Here is an 18,199-nt window from a genome sequence, read left to right as displayed (position 1 = left end):
GCAAAAATGTGTTAAAACTGATCACGGAATATGTGCAGTTGAGAAAGACTTGGGCTTTAAATGTTGTGCAGAGAATTCATAGAAAGAGGTTGAATGTATAGGTGCGGCCAATGGAGGACCGGAGAATGATTGACAAGTGACGAATTTCACTAAACTCCACCTGTTAATATCAAAATTATCTTAATTAACTGAATATATATATATTTTTTCCATACATATCAGACTGTTCAGCGCTTAACAATAACTTAAACTGTAATTGTTTAATGGGACAGTTTTTAAAATACAATAAAATGCCGTAAAAATGTTTTGGAAGTAAAAATAAATGTATAATTTACTGTGGAAACCTGATAGATTGATACTCCTGGAATATATATATATATATATATATATATATATATATATATATATATATATATATATATATATATATATATATATATATATATATATATATATATATATTCTAGGAGTATCAATCTATCAGGTTTCCACAGTAAATTATACTTTTTTTTTACTTCCATATATATATATATATATATATATATATATATATATATATTTTTTTTTTTTTTTTTTTTTTTTAAACCTGTATTTCTTGTTAGTCTCGACTCCAAGACCTGATAAATAAATCTAAAATTAAACTACATTAAACTGTAAGACAGGACTGAACATACTGCATGATTTTTTTCCCCCCCCAAAGCTTAAATTGAAAAAAATAAGAAACAAAGAGTTAAACAAGGCTCTTACTCTCTGTCCTGGAGGTCCATCTCTGCCCGGTCCTCCATTGGCACCTGGTACGCCCTGAAAGTAAATGAACAAGACAACTTAATCAATCACATGCATAACTGTCGACACAATGTGTGGCCTTTGCTAAGTAATAAATATTCCGGCCCGTTGTTTTATGTGTCCGTCGGCATACACAGATTGTCTTCTATTCTCACAGGCTGTGTATTGATATTATCTAAGTACTCAGTCTTAGAGCTGAGGAGGTCATCGAATGTAAGGCTGGATTGTGTAGTCTGAGTCATCAATATTTGAAGAACTGCTCTGCTGTGATATCTTGCAATACAGGAACATAAACTGTAGCCTTGTCTGGGCTGGTTACCAAAAGATTTGTGGAACACAAAGAACATATAAAAAATTATGTTTTTTTTTTTTCATCCAGTGACAATAAATGATGTCCTACTGTATGTTGTTTTGAACCTTACTGACCCACATTGTAAGCACAAGACATTCTTTAACGCATTTGCTTTTGTGTTTGCACAGTTAAAGGAGTCATGAAGTAAGAAATCAACTTTCCTTAACCTTCTCATCTCACTGCAAAAATAAAAACATTCTAAAAAGTTGTCAAGTTTTAAAATAAACCACTAGATTCTAGATAATTGTCCTTCAATATAGTTCTAGATCATTTTTATTTTACTTTAATTTACCAGAATTTGTTTTTAAACAAGATAGTTTTTATGGTGGTGACGCAGTGGCGCAGTAGGTAGTGCAGTTGCCTCATAGCAAAAAGGTCGCTGGGTCGCTAGTTGGAGCCTTGGCTTAGTTGGTGTTTCTGTGTCGAGTTTTCATGTTCTCCCTGTGTTCACGTGGGTTTCCTCCGGGTGCTCCGGTTTCCCCCACACTCCCCCACAGAAAGAAAATGCTTTCTTTGCCATTGCAGATAACTTTATTATTTACACTCCCAAATTCATCAAGATTATTTGGATTCATCTTCAATGCCTCCTCCATCTTACCCCAGACATGCCCAATAATGTTCATATCTGGTGACTGGGCTAGCAAATCCTGCAACACCTTGATCTTTTTTGCTTTTAGGATCTTGATGTGGAGGCTGAGGTATGAGAAGGAGTGCTATCCTGCTGAAGAATTTGCCCTCTCCTGCACAAATATCATGATATCTCAGACTGTTATTGTTGCCATCCACTCAGCTTATCTCTCGCACACCCCATACTGAAATGTAACCTAAAACCAGGATTTTTCCTTCACCAAACTTGACAGATTTCTGTGAGAAGCTTAGCTTTAAGTGGGGTCCTATAGGTCTTCAGCAATATTTGTGATGATTGGGATGCAGATCAACAGATTATTAAATTGAAAAATCTACTTTCTGTCAGGATTCTGCCACTCTGGTCTTGTAAATTTTTGTTTTGGTGGCAGAGTCTGAACACTAGCTCTGTCTTGTCCTGTCGTGCTCAGCTCGTGTTTTCAAAGGTCGGGCACTTGTTTTCTATCATTGTGTTTCCACTTGGGGTTTGTACGTGCTTGAGTCGCATGCTCTTGTACTCTGTGTTTTTTTTTTTTTTTTGCTCTGTCGGGATTGCGCGGTTTCATTCTTAGCATCTCAGTCTGGTTGGTTTTGGTTTCGGTTTTGGTTTTCGCTGACATGAAACATGCGCTATGTGTTAATTTACTTCTGCTTATATTCTCCTCATGTCTGCTGTCCTGTGCAAATTCGTCGTTGTATGTTGCCTTGTTCCAGTCCTGAGTGTTCCAGTCCTGATCCCTGTCAGCCTTTCCATCCTAGTTTGTTTTGATTGTTTATTTGTTTTAGTAATGTTTTCCCCCTCTGGGTTGTTTATTTTACATTTTAATTAATTTTGTTAATAATAAATAATCATTCAATCTGCACTTGGGTCATCGCTCCTTTTTCCCCAAACCCGATCGTGACACCTTCTGCCACTTTTCTAAATGATCGACTAGAAGTCAAGTTAATTTTTGTTGCTCTTACAACTGGGATTGACAACAAGAGTATATATTTAAAATAGTCAAACAAGCTTTGAATGGTTCCTACAAAATCAACAAGATACCCCAACACCTTTTTAAACATTATTACCAATGTGACCTTTTCAGCAATTATCACTACACTCAAGATTGAGATTTTTTTTTGCTTTTTAGACTGTTACCATATTATTTTTTTAACCATTCCCACAATCCACAAGTCATAAAAACTTTCAGTTAATCTCTGGTTGGATGCACAAATGAGCTATTTTAGATGAAAACCCAGCCTTCTTCATAAAGACATATTTCATCACTTCAGCATCAAATCAAGAAGCTCAACTCCACATAACCCCATATATCTATCTACAGCCCCATTCTCTGTCCAAAAGGCTAAAATGGGCTGCGCTTCATCACAAGTGGACTCGTAATTTCTGAAACTGTGAGTGAGAGCAACGCTAACAGTGTTATATACAGCTCTCAGCACCAGCGGCACAGATTGAGACTGTGGAGGAGATGCAGCACATGATATGGGGGACTGGCAACCAGCAGCCAATGAATATAATTCTCAGGCTGACAGGAAATATTAACCCTGAGTGAGAACTCTGGGTGTTTGTGAGCAATATTGCAAAGACCACTTCCTCCTTACAGTCAGCATAACTCTCAAAGCTCTCAATACCTGATGCTAATAGAAGCGGCTCCTCTGCTTAAAGGAGGATATCCATCTCAAGCCAAGACATCTGTACTGGAAGGCTGTGTGTGAACTCTGTGTGTGTTTGTGTGTGTGTGTGTGTGTGTGTGTGTGTGTGTGTTTGTTCTTTGACCACTGGAAAAGCCAGGATGTTCTTTTTGTCACCCTGAAGAACTCTAGGGGATTTTTCCTGAGTGGTTGTCATTGGCTTCACATCAAACAGCCGTTCCTCAACAAATGGAACTGTCACTGTGAATGTTTTACTGAAGCTTTTTTGGTGACACTTTCAGCAGAAATCTGAAAAGCAGCAGTTGGTTGTCGCAGAAAAGGGAGAATTTTAACAGGCTTCTGAAAGAGGCTTTAGAAGCATAAAAGCCTGCTTGAGGCAAAACTATGAATTCCATCCCGCCTGCTCAGAACTGTCTTTTGAGTTTAGGCATACAACATTAGATTCTCCCTCAAATAAGACTTTCAAATGACAATTTTCATGTCAAAATACTTTATTATCATTAATCAGCAATGTGTGGTAAGCTGAAATGAGAAATGAGAAGGTAGAGTCATTTGTCAAACTTTAGTTTCCTGATTCACTATATTTTGAGAGAAGGTTTTTTTGTTTTCGAAAAAGAAATCATAACTGCATTTATACAAAAAAAAAAAAAAAAAAAAAAAAAAATATATATATATATATATATATATATATATATATATATATATATATATATATATATATATATATATATACACATGTAGTAAAAACAGAAAATGTATGGTATATGTTATCCTGGACAACAAAACCAGTCTTATGTTGATAGGGCATATTTTGGCAATAGCCAAAAATACATGATTTGAGTAAAAATGATTTTTCTTCTATTCAAAATGATTAGAATATTAAGTAAAGATCCTGTTTCATGAAGACATTTAGTCAATTTCCTACCATAAAATGTATCAAACCCAAATTTTCAATTAAATCTACATTTTTTAGAACTTAATTTTGACATTTATTCTCAGGTTTTTAATATTTTTACATGGTAGTAGCCTATCAAGAACAAATATTGCCTTATCTTAACTAAGGCCCAATCCCAATTCTAACCCTTAGCCATTCCCTCTACCACTACCCCTTGTTTTGAGCATTCACATGAAGAGGTAGGGGTGTCCCAATTCTCTTTATCATGAATGGTAGGGCTAAGGGGAAGGGCTAGATACCCTTTGAAAGGGAGATTTTTCAGGACCACACTCGAAACCAAGGGGTGTGAAAATTTCCCAGAATACACCATCTACAACGTGGTCATGGCTGCACACGAAAGTAAGGAGATGCACAAATTAGTATTTGTTGTCATTATTACAAATTTGTTTTACAACAAACAAGCATATGTTTTAATATATTCATAACTGCATTCGTGTTTTTCTGTCAAGATAAAATTACTGACCCTATATTTCGCTATCTATAATCCATAATAATATCTCCTGTATAGCAGTCCCACAACATTCTGTTACTCGATGACACTTGAATATCCTGTCAGAAAAGTCTAGTGGTTGGGAATGAGCTTTTTACAGTGTCTGGTATAATGTTATTGTTGTTTCCATGTGTTTACCTAGATGAATATGGCTATTGTAATGCACAGTACAGTTATGATCGTATTGCCACATTATATCGTTATGATAATATGATATATGCCTTCATTGATTTCCTGTAGATAAATACCAAAAAATAAAGCAACTGAAATAACTACAGCAGTCGCCATCATCAATCTTACATAAAACAAGAGATAACAATGATTTTTGATGACGTGTGCAGGTGTTGTAGTGGTTTCCCATTTCTTAGGGGTAAATTTTAAAGCCCTTCATACTCTGTTTAAGGGGCAGGGTACAAAAATAGAATTGGGATTGGGCCTTATTATATAGTGCATCAATAGAAAAGTTTTCTAAAGAAACAATTGTAAACAATGACGTTTTCAAAAGCAAACATAAAAAAAAACAAAAAACACAGTTTGACCGTGTAGTTTTTACCTTGATTTTGTCTTTACCTGTTTTATGGACCTCTGAACCATAAAGCACAACACTGTACAAGGTAAGCTGTACACTGACCAGAGGAACCAATCATAGACAATGTTATTTTGCGGTATTTAATTGGTGTTGTGCAAAGACCTGCGCAAACAAAATCTATTGTTCTTCAATAATATTCATTCATTCATTTTCCATAGTCTCCTTAATTTCCAGGGGTCGCCACAGCAAAATAAACCGCTTCTTCAATATTATGTTTCTGTAAATATTACTAGTATGAAACTGCATGAATGTTGTTGGCATCATACTGCGTTCATTTTAAAACTGCAGTCTTAACTCATGTTGAAGTACGTTTTCTCAACAATGTGAGCTGATGCACATATTAACATTGAGCCTGTGTTGTATAAAGTAGTGTCATCAAAAGTATAGAGTTTGGTATCAGTCAGGATTGAAATTTTAAAAACATCCATTTCCCACCAACATTTGAGCGATGTTGAGTGCATTTTTAAACACAACTGATTGGCAATTGTGCTCACATGCTCAACAGAAATGACTGTGATTGGCTGTGAAGGTCATCGGCTCACCACTCTTCATCGGAAACTGGAGCATTTCAAAGTTGCATCGAGCATTCATTTGTGTGTAAGAATGTGATCCATGACACTGAAATGTTAGTGGGAAATTGACGTTTTAAATTTTTCTGTATCGATTGGTACCAAAGTTGATACTTTTGACTACACTACTATAAATGCACTAGTTGATTCTATAAGGCTGCCGACTGAAGGAAATTATCTATGTATGTATGTTCTCTAGTTTTCTGCAATCCTGTTACCTTCAATCAAAGATAAGTTGCACACTCACATGTGCGTTTTTATCACTGGCAGCGACACACTCACAGCACTGTGATAATTATAACTGTGTGACGGAGGGGACGGGGTTTGCTAATGAGAGACTGTGTGGGTGTTATGAAGCTGTTGAGAGTGCTGATGAGACAGGCGGATGATATATTTTTCGTACCTGAGGACCTGGCAGACCTATTTCACCCTTGTCTCCTTTCTCTCCCGGAGCCCCCTGAGGAGAGAAGAATTGAAAAGAGAAAAAAGGGAAAATTATTAAAAAGAACAAAACAAACTCTGCTTAAAAGCACAGTTGGTGCGTTTTACCACTAGAGGTCACTTATATAAAAATAAATAAATAATCAAAGTTGTAGCTTGATGATGGTGTAAAAACTGTGGAATCATCAGTCCAATGGGTCACACTTTATCCTGATCATGTTCATGATTTATTTATTAAAGTTTATCAAATTTAAATCACAAAGTTTTTATCATAGCTTTGTCAGATGTCACTTTAAACGCTAAAGCTACTTAAATCAGGATTGATTTTGATTGGCTGTCAAAGATCATTCATCAGATTGAAAACAATGGAACTGCTTCCAACAACAACATACTGTACTTCTATGTTGTTATTTTACTAGCTTTTTCCTTTTCTTATATTCAGGGGTTAGGGTTTTGTTTATTGTTATCTCTATATCATTAACTATAGATTTTATTCTTTGTGTAAACAGTTGCTGTACGTCAAAATGGATTAAAAACACTCTTGTTTTTATACATAACATAAAAAAAAATTTATTGGGGTCCTTTAAAAAAACAAGATTTACATTTTGAGTGATATATAACAACAAATAAGAGGTGGATTGTGTTTGCATGGGTTCTTAAAAGGTAATACTGCTCCATTAACAGGTAAAAGCAATTAGCAAGACAGATTTCACTGCAAACACCTGGGATAATATAATTTTTGGAAACTTTTAAAAGGGCTAAATGTTGAACTAGAAACCTTTGCTATTAGCGACACCGGTGGAAGAACTGCAGCTATATATGTACTGCTAATCATAACAATTATGAGTAATAAGGGACTGAATGTAATTTACTGCTTCAATATACTCACAGCAAACCTTTTTCATGTTATTAACTTGCTTTCTACATGCAAATAAATGTTGTACTCTATCATCTCGATACCAAAAAATAAACACAAAAAATGAGTTGTGAGAACAAAGCATTTTGGAAAACATCTTAAAATCATTGGGCCCTATCATACACCCGGCGCAGTGTGTCGGAAGGCGCGGCGCAATAGTCTTTTGGTAGTTTCAGCTTGGCGCAAGAGTCGTTTTGAGGCGTTGCGCTACGCTGTTTAAATAGCAAATGTATTAGTGCTAATTTGTGCGCCTATAGGCATTCTGGTCTAAAAAGGAAGGCGTTCTGAGGCGCACTGCTGGCGCGTTGCTATTTTGAGAAACTATAATAGATTTTTATTAGACCAAAACTAACCCGGTCTAAACTCGGCGCCTCGCTTACGCACTGCTTAATACGCACAAGAGAGCAATAGGCAAATACCTTTACATATGAAAAAATTTAAATATTAAGGATATATATAGGATATAATAAAAATAGATATTGGATATAAATATAAGGAATAAAAATTACAAAAACATTATTTTCTAGCCTACATAAATATGAAAAATCACTGCTTTTATGTCTTCTTCATCTCTGGAGGCTTTTTTAGTTCATTCATAACAATTTGCTTTTTTATAATGTTTTTATTATCAGCAGTATTATTTATTATATCCATATTTATATTTGTTTTATTACAAACAAGCTTAGATTTGCCCACCTGTCAGGTTTTAGACCATATGAGGCACAGCATGTGTTTTTGGATATAACTCAGGTTTTTGAGCACATTTTGTTTATTATTATTTATTTATTTGTTTGCTGGAAATTAGAACTGAATTTAGAAATAGTTTTGAAATGAATATTTGCGCTTAACAAACAAAATTATTTATTTATAGACTAATTGATGTCTGTGCGTAAAGGTTTCCCTATCCAAGAGCGAATGTGAAAGTAGTTCCATTATCTCTCATTCTCATGCAGTAGATGCTCTGTTTAACAGTTTTCTATTAAAAAAAAAACTGTTAACTGTTAACTGTTTGCTTGTGAAATGCTCATTTTTTTCCACTTAGACTTACCTTGCGTCCTGTAAATAGCGAATGCGCTCTTGGCGCAACGCAGCTGGCTCTTAAAGGGAATGGGAGATGAGACTCTAATTGGTTTATTCTCAAAACACATCTATAACTCATTAAGAAAATAAACTCAACCCTTTTAGACCATGCTCCATGGCGCAAAGCAGATTTTCCCGTCCTTAAATGAGCAAAAATGCGTTCTGACACACCCTGAAAGTGTTTGCGCCCTGCGTTTTGCGCTCTGCGCATGGACCGTCAAAATAGAGCCCATAGTGATATAGACATTTGCACAAGCTCTGCACTTCAGTGGCATCACATCAACAGGCAAGGTAATTGGAATTACCTTCATATTTCTCTTTGATTATGAGGTGCATTTGATATTGTTTCATGTATCACAGAATGGATGAGCGGGTCTTGGGAGTGCAGGTAAACACCACATGCTTTTTATTTTCCAGAGGAATGAGTCCTTTACATACAAATCAATCTACAGGCTTTTTGCAATCTGGTAAGTTGGTGGAGGTCTTTTTTTTTTGTTTGTTTGTTTTTTTTACTGATGTAATTCTGGCAATCAACATAAAAAAGTATTGCATTACAAATATATCATATAAAGATAATGCATTGTGCCTTTAACACTGGAAATACCAGAATTCTATAAGTCCTAGAATAACCCTAGTGGTTATTAAGACCATTCATATAAAATGCAACAAATACAAATATAACACTTTATTTTGATGGCCCATCTGAGTATTAGTAGACTGTCTGCTTAATATATGTTGATACTGCTGCTAAACAGACTTACTGAGTATAAGAAACTTTGCAAGTACATGTCAATTTACACTAACCCTAACCTAACAGTCTACTTACAATCTAATGACAATTAGTTGACATGTATATACAATGTAACTTAAATTCAACAAATGAACCATCAAAATAAAGTGACCAATATAACTTTTAGAATAGAAAAGCTACTGAGATTGAAAAATTAAGCTTTAAATGTCTGTCATCATATTCTATGATGTCATTACCCTAAAAATACAACCTTTTGTAATATACACTCACAGGCCACTATATTAGGTACACCTGTCCAACTGCTTGTTAAAACAAGTTTCTAAACAGCCAATCACTTGGCAGCAACTCAATGCATTTAGGCATGTAGACATGGTCAAGGGGATGTGCTGCAGTTCAACCCAAGAATGGGGAAGAAGCGTGATTTAAGTGGCATTGTTGTAGGTGTCAGACGGGCTGCTCTGAGTATTTCAGAAACTGCTGATCTACTGGGATTTTCACACACAACCATCTCTAGGGTTTATAGAGAATGATCCCAAAAAGAGAAAATATCCAATGGTTGCCAGTTCTGTATGCGCAAATGCCTTGTTGATGCTAAGGTCAGAGGAGACTGGTTCAAGCTGATAGAAAGGCAACAGTAACTCAAATAACCACTCGTTACAATCAAGGTATGCAGAAGAGCATTTCAAAACGTACAACATGTCGAACCTTGAGGAAGGTGGACTAAAGCAGCAGAAGACCATATCATGTGCCACTCCTGTCAGCTGAGAACAGGAAACTGAGGCTGCAATTCACACAGGCTCACCAAAATTGGACAATAGAAGATTGAAAAATGCTTTCTGGGCTAATGAGTCCCGCTTTTCAACATGAAAGCATGGATTCATCCTGCCTTGTATCAACGGTTCAGGCTGTTGGTGGTGGTGTAATGGTGTGGGGGATATTTCTTGGCACACTTTGGGCCCATTAGTACCGACTGAGCATTGTGTCAATGCAACAGACCTCCTGAGTATTGTTGCTGCTGCAGAAACTGCGTAATGCCATCATGTCAATATGGACAAAAATCACTAATGATTATTTCCAGTACCTTGTTGAATCTATGCTATGTAGGATTAAGGCAGTTCTGAAGGCAAAAGAGGATCCAACCCGGAAGTAGTAAGGTGTGCCTAATAAAGTGGCTGGTGAGTGTACCTTATAATTGTTTACATGTTAATAAATTGCCTGCGAAGATGCGTACCAAACTTTGTCTAGCAAACAAGAGAGCAAAGCTTTTTTACCACACCGAATATGTGGTTTTTTAAAGTTTGAAAGTCATATCTAAAGTTATATTTTGCAAAAAATCATGCTTTTGTTAGCAGAACATTGCTAGGCAACAGAGACACGCATAATCAAAGCCACAGGAAAAAAGTAGAGGACGATGAAATACATGACGTCAATTTGACCATTATGGTCATTCAATGTAGAAATAATCAAAACTCTTTTGTGTTTTGCAATTTTGAAAAAATAACTGTGTTTAACACCTTTAGGAATAGTGAAGGTGCCAGAGTTATATGGTGTTTGTTTTAACATAGTTATTCAAATGGCCAAAATGACTGCTTCTGTAGTTTTAGTGTTAACAATCTGAGTTATCAGAAGAAATGAACATTGCTGGCAGGCTTACCGGTGGCCCTTGAATGGACAGCCCATTTGGTCCCTGAGGACCCGGAGGCCCTTGTGGTCCAGGTGGTCCGATCTCCCCAGGCAGTCCTTGAGATCCCTTGAACATAAAGTGAGTACATTATCTTAATGATGCTTAATAACCGCATTACAAAATCATCACAGTTTCATTGCAGGCTTTAATTCCCTCAATATAATTACGAAACATTTAAGGCGTACCACCAGCCGAGCTGCTGAAACAAAGTGTGAATGCCCTGCAGTCTCCTTCTCCATCAGGGATGCAATAATCAAGGAAGCAAAAGACACTCGTCACAGTCTAGCTTGTGACAAACTTCTTAGCCATGGTCATTTGGACCAAGTTTACATGAATTCTTGGAGCGTGAAATGAAATGATGTCTGCTTCAGCTTTATTTAGACTTCCATGCAAACACACACAAGCACACACTCTCATACACACACACACACACATGCGTGCACACATCTGGAGGGACTTTTCTGTAGAGGAAACTAGAGTTGGATGGAGAGCCACAAATAAACAAAGCAAGCTCTCAGAAAAAGCAGAACGAGAGAGGGTGAGATTTACTCACTTGCACATTCCAAAAACAACATAGAGGCACATGCATTGTGTTTATTTATAGATTTCCACATTTTGAGCGTTTGTCTATTCAGGAAATCATGACAACTCTGGGTGGTCCTACATATGAGATACGCGACACATATGGTAAAGTATGTGTAGTTTACCGTCAGGCCTGGCTCCCCCCGATCTCCTCTTGAACCTCTGATACCAGGACCGCCCTGCAAGTCAGACACACACAATTAGACAAATACGCAAATAGGTTTTCATGACAAGAGCTGTGGCATATATGAAGACAGAGTTTTAAAACACCAGCTCAATTCCTCACTGCCTATATAAGCAGTGCCTTAACCATCACTGACTGTGAACGTTTCTAAAACAAAGCATATTGAAGTATATTTTACAAGAAAACACTACAAGGACCTCAGCTCACTTTAAAGAAGGCCTTAAGATTACCTAAAAGCTATATATTTATTATTTTAAATAGCCCCGTAGACTACACACAAAAACACACACACATGCATATATCAAATGTTTAAATTGTGTTTTTTGCGATTCCACCTACAGTAATACTGAATTCTTGGCTCTTAGCAGATAAAATTTCAATTCAGGTTTATTTTTATATTGTTTTTCACTATTCCCTAATAGGGGTCCTAGCATTAACACATTTGTGAGGCATTTTGATGTTTAATTATGAATATGAACATGTCATTTGAAAACCTGACATTTTTTTTTTATTATTTAAAAAATTAGATTTTACAATTTTTATAAATAATCATTTTTAGGGATGTCCAGCTCCAATCATATGATCAGAAATCGGGTCCAATCAAGCGGTTTCAGACTCGATCGAAATCAGATGTTACCTCCCAATTACATCTATAGTCATGTGGTGGCATAGAGTTAGATCTCTTTCTTTACTCAACAGCGTGGGCATGACGTTACTTTGTTGCAGAGACGCTATTGGTTAGAAGCAGGCAAAGTAGATCACGGAAGCAGCTTGAAGCAGAAAGCACAAGTATGTTTGAGGTCTGGAGGTACTACAAAGTTGATGACTACAACATTGTTATAGCAAACTGTGAGCTGTGTAAATGTGGGATTGCAAGAGGTAAAAAGAAAACGGCTACATTTAACACAACAATCTAATTAGGCACCTCAAATACAACACCCGACACAATACAGTGAGTTTATCCAGGCAACCCAACCGAAGACAAGTCATTAAGTCATCTCACTCTGCAGCAGAGTTTGAAGAAGAGAGAAAAAAAAGCCCTGTGACAGCGCTTAGGCACAGGACATCACAGCCAAAGTAGCAAAAATGATCGCAATGAGTGAACTGCCAATCGCCTTTGTAGAAAACCCTGGACTTCTTATGCTTATTTGATTTTTTTTTATATTTACTGTTGCACTAAAGTCCAAAACTGAAGAATTTATGTTATTTATTATTTGATTTTTCAAGCTAACTCACAGAAGTGATTTCTTTGTTAACAGAATTGTTGAATGTGAAAATATAGTGAATTCAATAAAAAAAAGGAACATCCTGGATCTGTTTCGCTCTTCTTTATTCTTTTTATGTATTATAGAAGTATCGGATCGGGTTTTGGTATGGGTAGATACTCAAATCAAATAACTCTGATTCGAGGGCAAAACCTGATCGGGATAATACTGATTATATTTAAAAATAAAATAAAATTTAAACGTAATTTAGAGCATAAAATGTTCGCATACACACTCAAATGCATGTACACACACCTGCATGCACATGCACACATACAGCTATATTTACGGGGACTTCCCATAGACATTATGAACTTTATACTATATTAACAGTATATTCTATTTTACTACCCTAACCTTACCCCTAAACCCAACCCTCACAGAAAACAATCTGTATTTTTACATTTTCAAAATTTTTATTTCATTCTGTGTTGCTTAAGATCTTTTACATTAGGGCTGCACAATATATCGTTTTAGCATATATATCACAATGTGACCATTCGCAATAGTCAGGATTTGCAATGTTGAATTTGTATTATAAGTTATTTAATGTGTTTTTGATACCTGTCATTGTATAATTATTTTAGATGCATTCAGGTATAAAAAATTGTACCATTTGTGACTTTAACAATGATTAATTTTACTGAATTATATTTAGTTTTATCATTCAGTTGCTGTACTTGAAAACTGTTAAACTCAGAAAACAATAACACACTATTTCAATTGTATCTTTTTCTTAACCGTATTTATAGATTGTTTTGAATGAAAATACTCACAACAAGTGCAAATACAGAAATGCACTACAAATAGCCCAGATAACAACAAAACTTGTTGGGGGACCTCAAATGGTTAATAGATTGTGTATTAGATTTTATGGAGATGCAAATAGTAAACATTAATTCATCAATCTTTGACTAAAGACGTGCATAAAAACACTCACAACACATGCAAATACAAAAATTAACTGCAAGCAGGACGGATATTGAATTTTTTTTTTTACATCATGACTACACACTTTAATATTAATGTTTATTTATTTTTTCTTCCTAATCATCTATTTATTTAAATGAAATAAATAAATCAGCATATACTACATTAGAACATGGGAGCTGCTTCTATTGTTTTACTTATTTGTTAGTCAATTTGGTCCCACTTTATAAGTGTCGCTTATACCTGTGAACTTACATCGTAAATATGTGTCAGTAGTATGTAACTGGAGTGTATATACACACTGGTACATAGTATTTACTTCTGTAACACTGATGTAACTACACACATGTAACAACCCACTGAATTATATATGTGTAAGTTCAAATGTGTAATAGGACATTAATTACACAATCTTTGGTAAAGTACCCCTTTAATGTGAATTAATGATGTGATTCTACAATTTACTTCAAAACAACATATAAACATGAGGCTTTTATATATTTCTATCTACACTTATACTCTGGCAGAAGTTTGCTGTTGTTAAAAAGTTGCACAAAGGCTTAGGTTTTATATATTACACTGTATTTTGTGATCATTTTATACTTTATATTGAGTAGACAGTTCCTAAGGATTTACCCTGTAATTACACTGGTTTGACAAGGTGAAACCTTCTACTGAAGCATTAGTTCGGCCATTCTAATCCTAATACAATGTTTAGAAGTACGGTATGCAAACTAGTGTGGAAGTGGGAAAATATTGTTGTTACATAATTCTTGTTACAGATGTGTACATTCTTAGTGTTGTTACCAATTTCCTGTTACACATTTGAACTTGCACATACTATTCAGCAGGTTATTACATGTATGTAGTTACACTAATATTACAGAAGTAAATGCTTTGTACCAATGTGTGTATACACCTCAGATACATACTGTACTACTTACACATCTAGTTACCATGTAAGTTTTTAAGTAGGTACAAGCAACAGAATATACCTGTGAGCCCCCGCCTATTGACTTGTGTCCTCTTTAGTGCATATTATGTTTTCATTATTTTTCTTTGAATTTTCTGAGCTACTCTGTCAAGTCCTGTTGTAGTGTTCAGAGGACATTATGTGCTTTCTAGTAATATGTCATTTGATTGGCTGGCATGCTAGGAACCACTTCTTACACTGCATCCAAGATGGCCGGCATACAAACAAGCACATTTTATGGGAAGGAAAGTAGAATGCAAAATTTAGCTTTTAAAATGTTTTTTTTTTACTATTATTACATATTTATTTGTTTACTAAAGTGTCAGGAACAATACATTTAGCTTTCAAAGCTGTTAACTTGTTTGCGTTTCAAAATATTGTTTTTTAAATCTCCATTATAGTGAACATTAGAACCATCTTACTGTAATTAATGACTGCATGTTGTAGGAGGCAGAACTGAGGCAGAGAGGATTCTTTATAAGATAGTTGAGAGAGACTCTGACTTAGAGTCTGACAATCAGACAATTAGAGAATTAGAGACAATTAAAAAAATGACAATCAGTTTTAAATCACTTTTATGTATTTTTTATTTTTTTTTTGGATTAACATCACTTCTTTTTTTTGAGTTTGGCTCTCTTACAGACTAAACTGTTTCAGGAATTTAATTACAAAAGGAATAAAATGGCTTTCGTTTAGTTGTTATTACATTAACATTGGATTAATATCCATTTACAGCCATATTCTGAACAGTTTTGTTTTCTGAGTTTTAGTTCGTTTCGAACTAAAATGGTCCTGTGGTCCACTACAGTGGACATGCTGTAAAATAAAAAATAAGACAAAATTTAAAAACTCTGAATTGTAGAACTTTTTTAACCCCAAAGGATGCAGGAAATCACAGAAGAAAAAAAAAATTATTGGGTCTCAGAAGGAAAAAAGTAAAGTGGGACCATAATTTTAATTTAAGTGTCTCCAAAATGATCAAACGTATATAGAAAAAGAACACCCGTGAGTTTGTAAAATGGTCCTTTAAATGTTATTTTTGGAAAGTAGCTACTGTCCACTTGACAATCTATGTACTTTTCAAACACTGCAAAATTGGTTACTTCAAAAATTCTGTAAGATAGAATCTGCCCATGGGTCACTAGAGAGTTTCCTTGACATTAAGATACAAACTCTTGTCCCCCTCTCCACACCGCTGGTAATTTAACCCCATTTTCACATCTTCCTTTTCCTGTGTTTACTTTAATTGCATCCCCACTGGCCACAGCTGCAATAAGGTAGTTTTTATCATTGAATGCTAAGATCAAATTTGATTCATGAGCTTGCTCAAAACACACTTTTGCTGCTGTAGAGGCCGTGAATACAGAAGCATAAATATTCATATGAGAGACGCATATGTTGACTTAACAGGACATTCTTGATTTATCCAAGCAGGCAGTGTAATCATAGAAAAGAATTCAAAATGCATGACAGTACTATTAATATCAAGATGCAGAAATAATGTATACAAAACTGAAATGCAATCGTTTTCAGTGCAACCAGCTCTTGGTCAAGGAAATGGGCTTGTATGGATGAAGGAATCTATAAACGCAGACAGGACAGGAGTGGACTAATCGCTTTTGATAAATCGATCTCCAAGTAATGACTTTCTCAAAAGAGCTGCTGTTTATACACCATGGCCTTTTCGGAGCCTCAGAAATACATTTTCCCTCAGGGTGCATACGATGCTGTCTTCCAAATGAGCTCATTTATTTGTTCCCGCCATATCGAGTTCAACCTGCAGCACGGGCTGAATTGAACAATCTAATGCTGGGACTTTTTCCACAATCTCCTACTATTCTCATTTCATTTTATATCTTTAATCTTGTCATGTTCCTTCTTAACATGTTCAGTGTTTTCTCTAAAGGTTTGTGCTTTAGGCTAAAAACGGAAAAGTTGATGGTCTGAGGCCCATAAAAAGCCATTCACCATTATTATTAAATTTTTAATCATCATAGTGTAAACAAATGTGACTGGAATTTGTTGCATAAAGAAACATTACATTTTTAGTACTTAATGTACACTCCCTGACAAAAGTCTTGCCTATCCAAATTTTAGGAACAACAACTAATAACTTGTTGATCATTTGGTATCAGAAGAGGTTTATATGAAAGATGAAGGCCTCTAGGTTACGCTTATTTTACCAAAATAAAACATGATCAGGACAGTGAATATGAAATCATAATTAGGACAGTAAGGTCTGACTTTGCTAAGACAAATGTCTTGTCACTTAACAGAAATTATGCACAATATAGGATATAAAATCATGGAGCAGTGGAAAAACAATTGATATTGTGTACGACTCCCATGAGCTTGGAGGACTGCATCCATACATCTCTGCAATGACTCAAATAACTTATTAATAAAGTCATCTAGAATGACAAAGAAAGCGTTCTTGAAGGACTCCCAGAGTTCATCAAGATTCTTTGGATTCATCTTCAATATCTCCTCCATCTTACCCTAGACATGCTCGATAATGTTCATGTCTGGTGACTGGGCTGGCCCATTCTGGAGCACCTTGACTTGACTTTGCTTTCAGGAACTTTGATGTAGAGGCTGAAGTATGAAAAGAAGTGCTTTGCTGCAGCAGAATTTGCCCTTTCCTGTGGTTTGTAATGTAATGCAATGTTGACCATCAACTTTTTTCTTTTTTTTGTCTGTATTTTGTATTGTCTGGAGCCAGCACCTAAGCTTTTCACTCATCATAGCACATGTGCTGCTGCTGATTTGACAATAAAAGTGATTTGATTTCATTTAATAGGCAGCACAAATGTCTTGATAAATCAGGCTGTTGATGTTGCCATTCATTCTGCAGATCTCTGGCACACCCCACACTTAATGTAACCCCAAACCATGATTTTTTCTTTATCAAACTTGACTGATTACAGTGAGAATTGTGGGTTTATGCAGGTTGCAATAGGATTTCTGCAGTATTTGTGATGATTGGGATGCAGTTCAACAGATAATTCATCTGAAAAATCTACCTCCTGACACTTTTCCAACTAATCAACTAGAAGTTAATTATTTGTTGCTCTTACTGCTGGGACTGATGACAAGACATTTGTCAGGTAGTGTACAAGACTGCGTTTAAAGTAACGCAAAGTAGTAGAGGAATTATGTAAAAAACCCATATGAAAAAGAGTTAAACTACAAATAAAGCAAAAAAAAAAAAAACATGCTTATTGTAATTAAACAATGACAAGTTTGTCATGTCAAGGATTATCAGTTAGTAATAATGCTAAAGTCAAAGTATGTTAGGAAACTTTAATGTCAAAGTAAAATAATGATTTTGTGAGCAAAAACGATGTCAGCTAGCATTATGTTAAATTTGCTGTCCAG

At 35.4% G+C, this 18,199-nt stretch overlaps 1 protein-coding gene across 22 annotated transcripts in view; it reads right to left on the bottom strand.

The window, feature by feature from the left end:
- The window catches only part of col14a1a (collagen, type XIV, alpha 1a), a 344,010-nt gene that overhangs the window by 31,445 nt on the left and 294,366 nt on the right, over window positions 1-18,199 (bottom strand). For 12 of the 22 annotated variants that reach the window (XM_009292162.5, XM_073925946.1, XM_073925949.1 and 9 more), the window contains 4 exons: window positions 11,595-11,648; window positions 10,858-10,953; window positions 6,419-6,472; window positions 748-801 (listed from right to left, as the gene is read on the bottom strand). In XM_009292162.5, the coding sequence (XP_009290437.2) occupies window positions 748-801; window positions 6,419-6,472; window positions 10,858-10,953; window positions 11,595-11,648 (258 nt within the window). Of the gene's footprint in view, window positions 1-747; window positions 802-6,418; window positions 6,473-10,857; window positions 10,954-11,072; window positions 11,118-11,594; window positions 11,649-18,199 lie in introns of all 22 variants that reach the window. The other 10 variants (XM_009292161.5, XM_068214100.2, XM_073925947.1 and 7 more) reach the window with 1 other exon arrangement.

This window comes from Danio rerio, chromosome 16 (genome assembly GCF_049306965.1).
Source record: "Danio rerio strain Tuebingen ecotype United States chromosome 16, GRCz12tu, whole genome shotgun sequence".
Taxonomy (NCBI): domain Eukaryota; kingdom Metazoa; phylum Chordata; class Actinopteri; order Cypriniformes; family Danionidae; genus Danio; species Danio rerio.
This window is presented reverse-complemented; position numbering and strand designations above follow the sequence as displayed.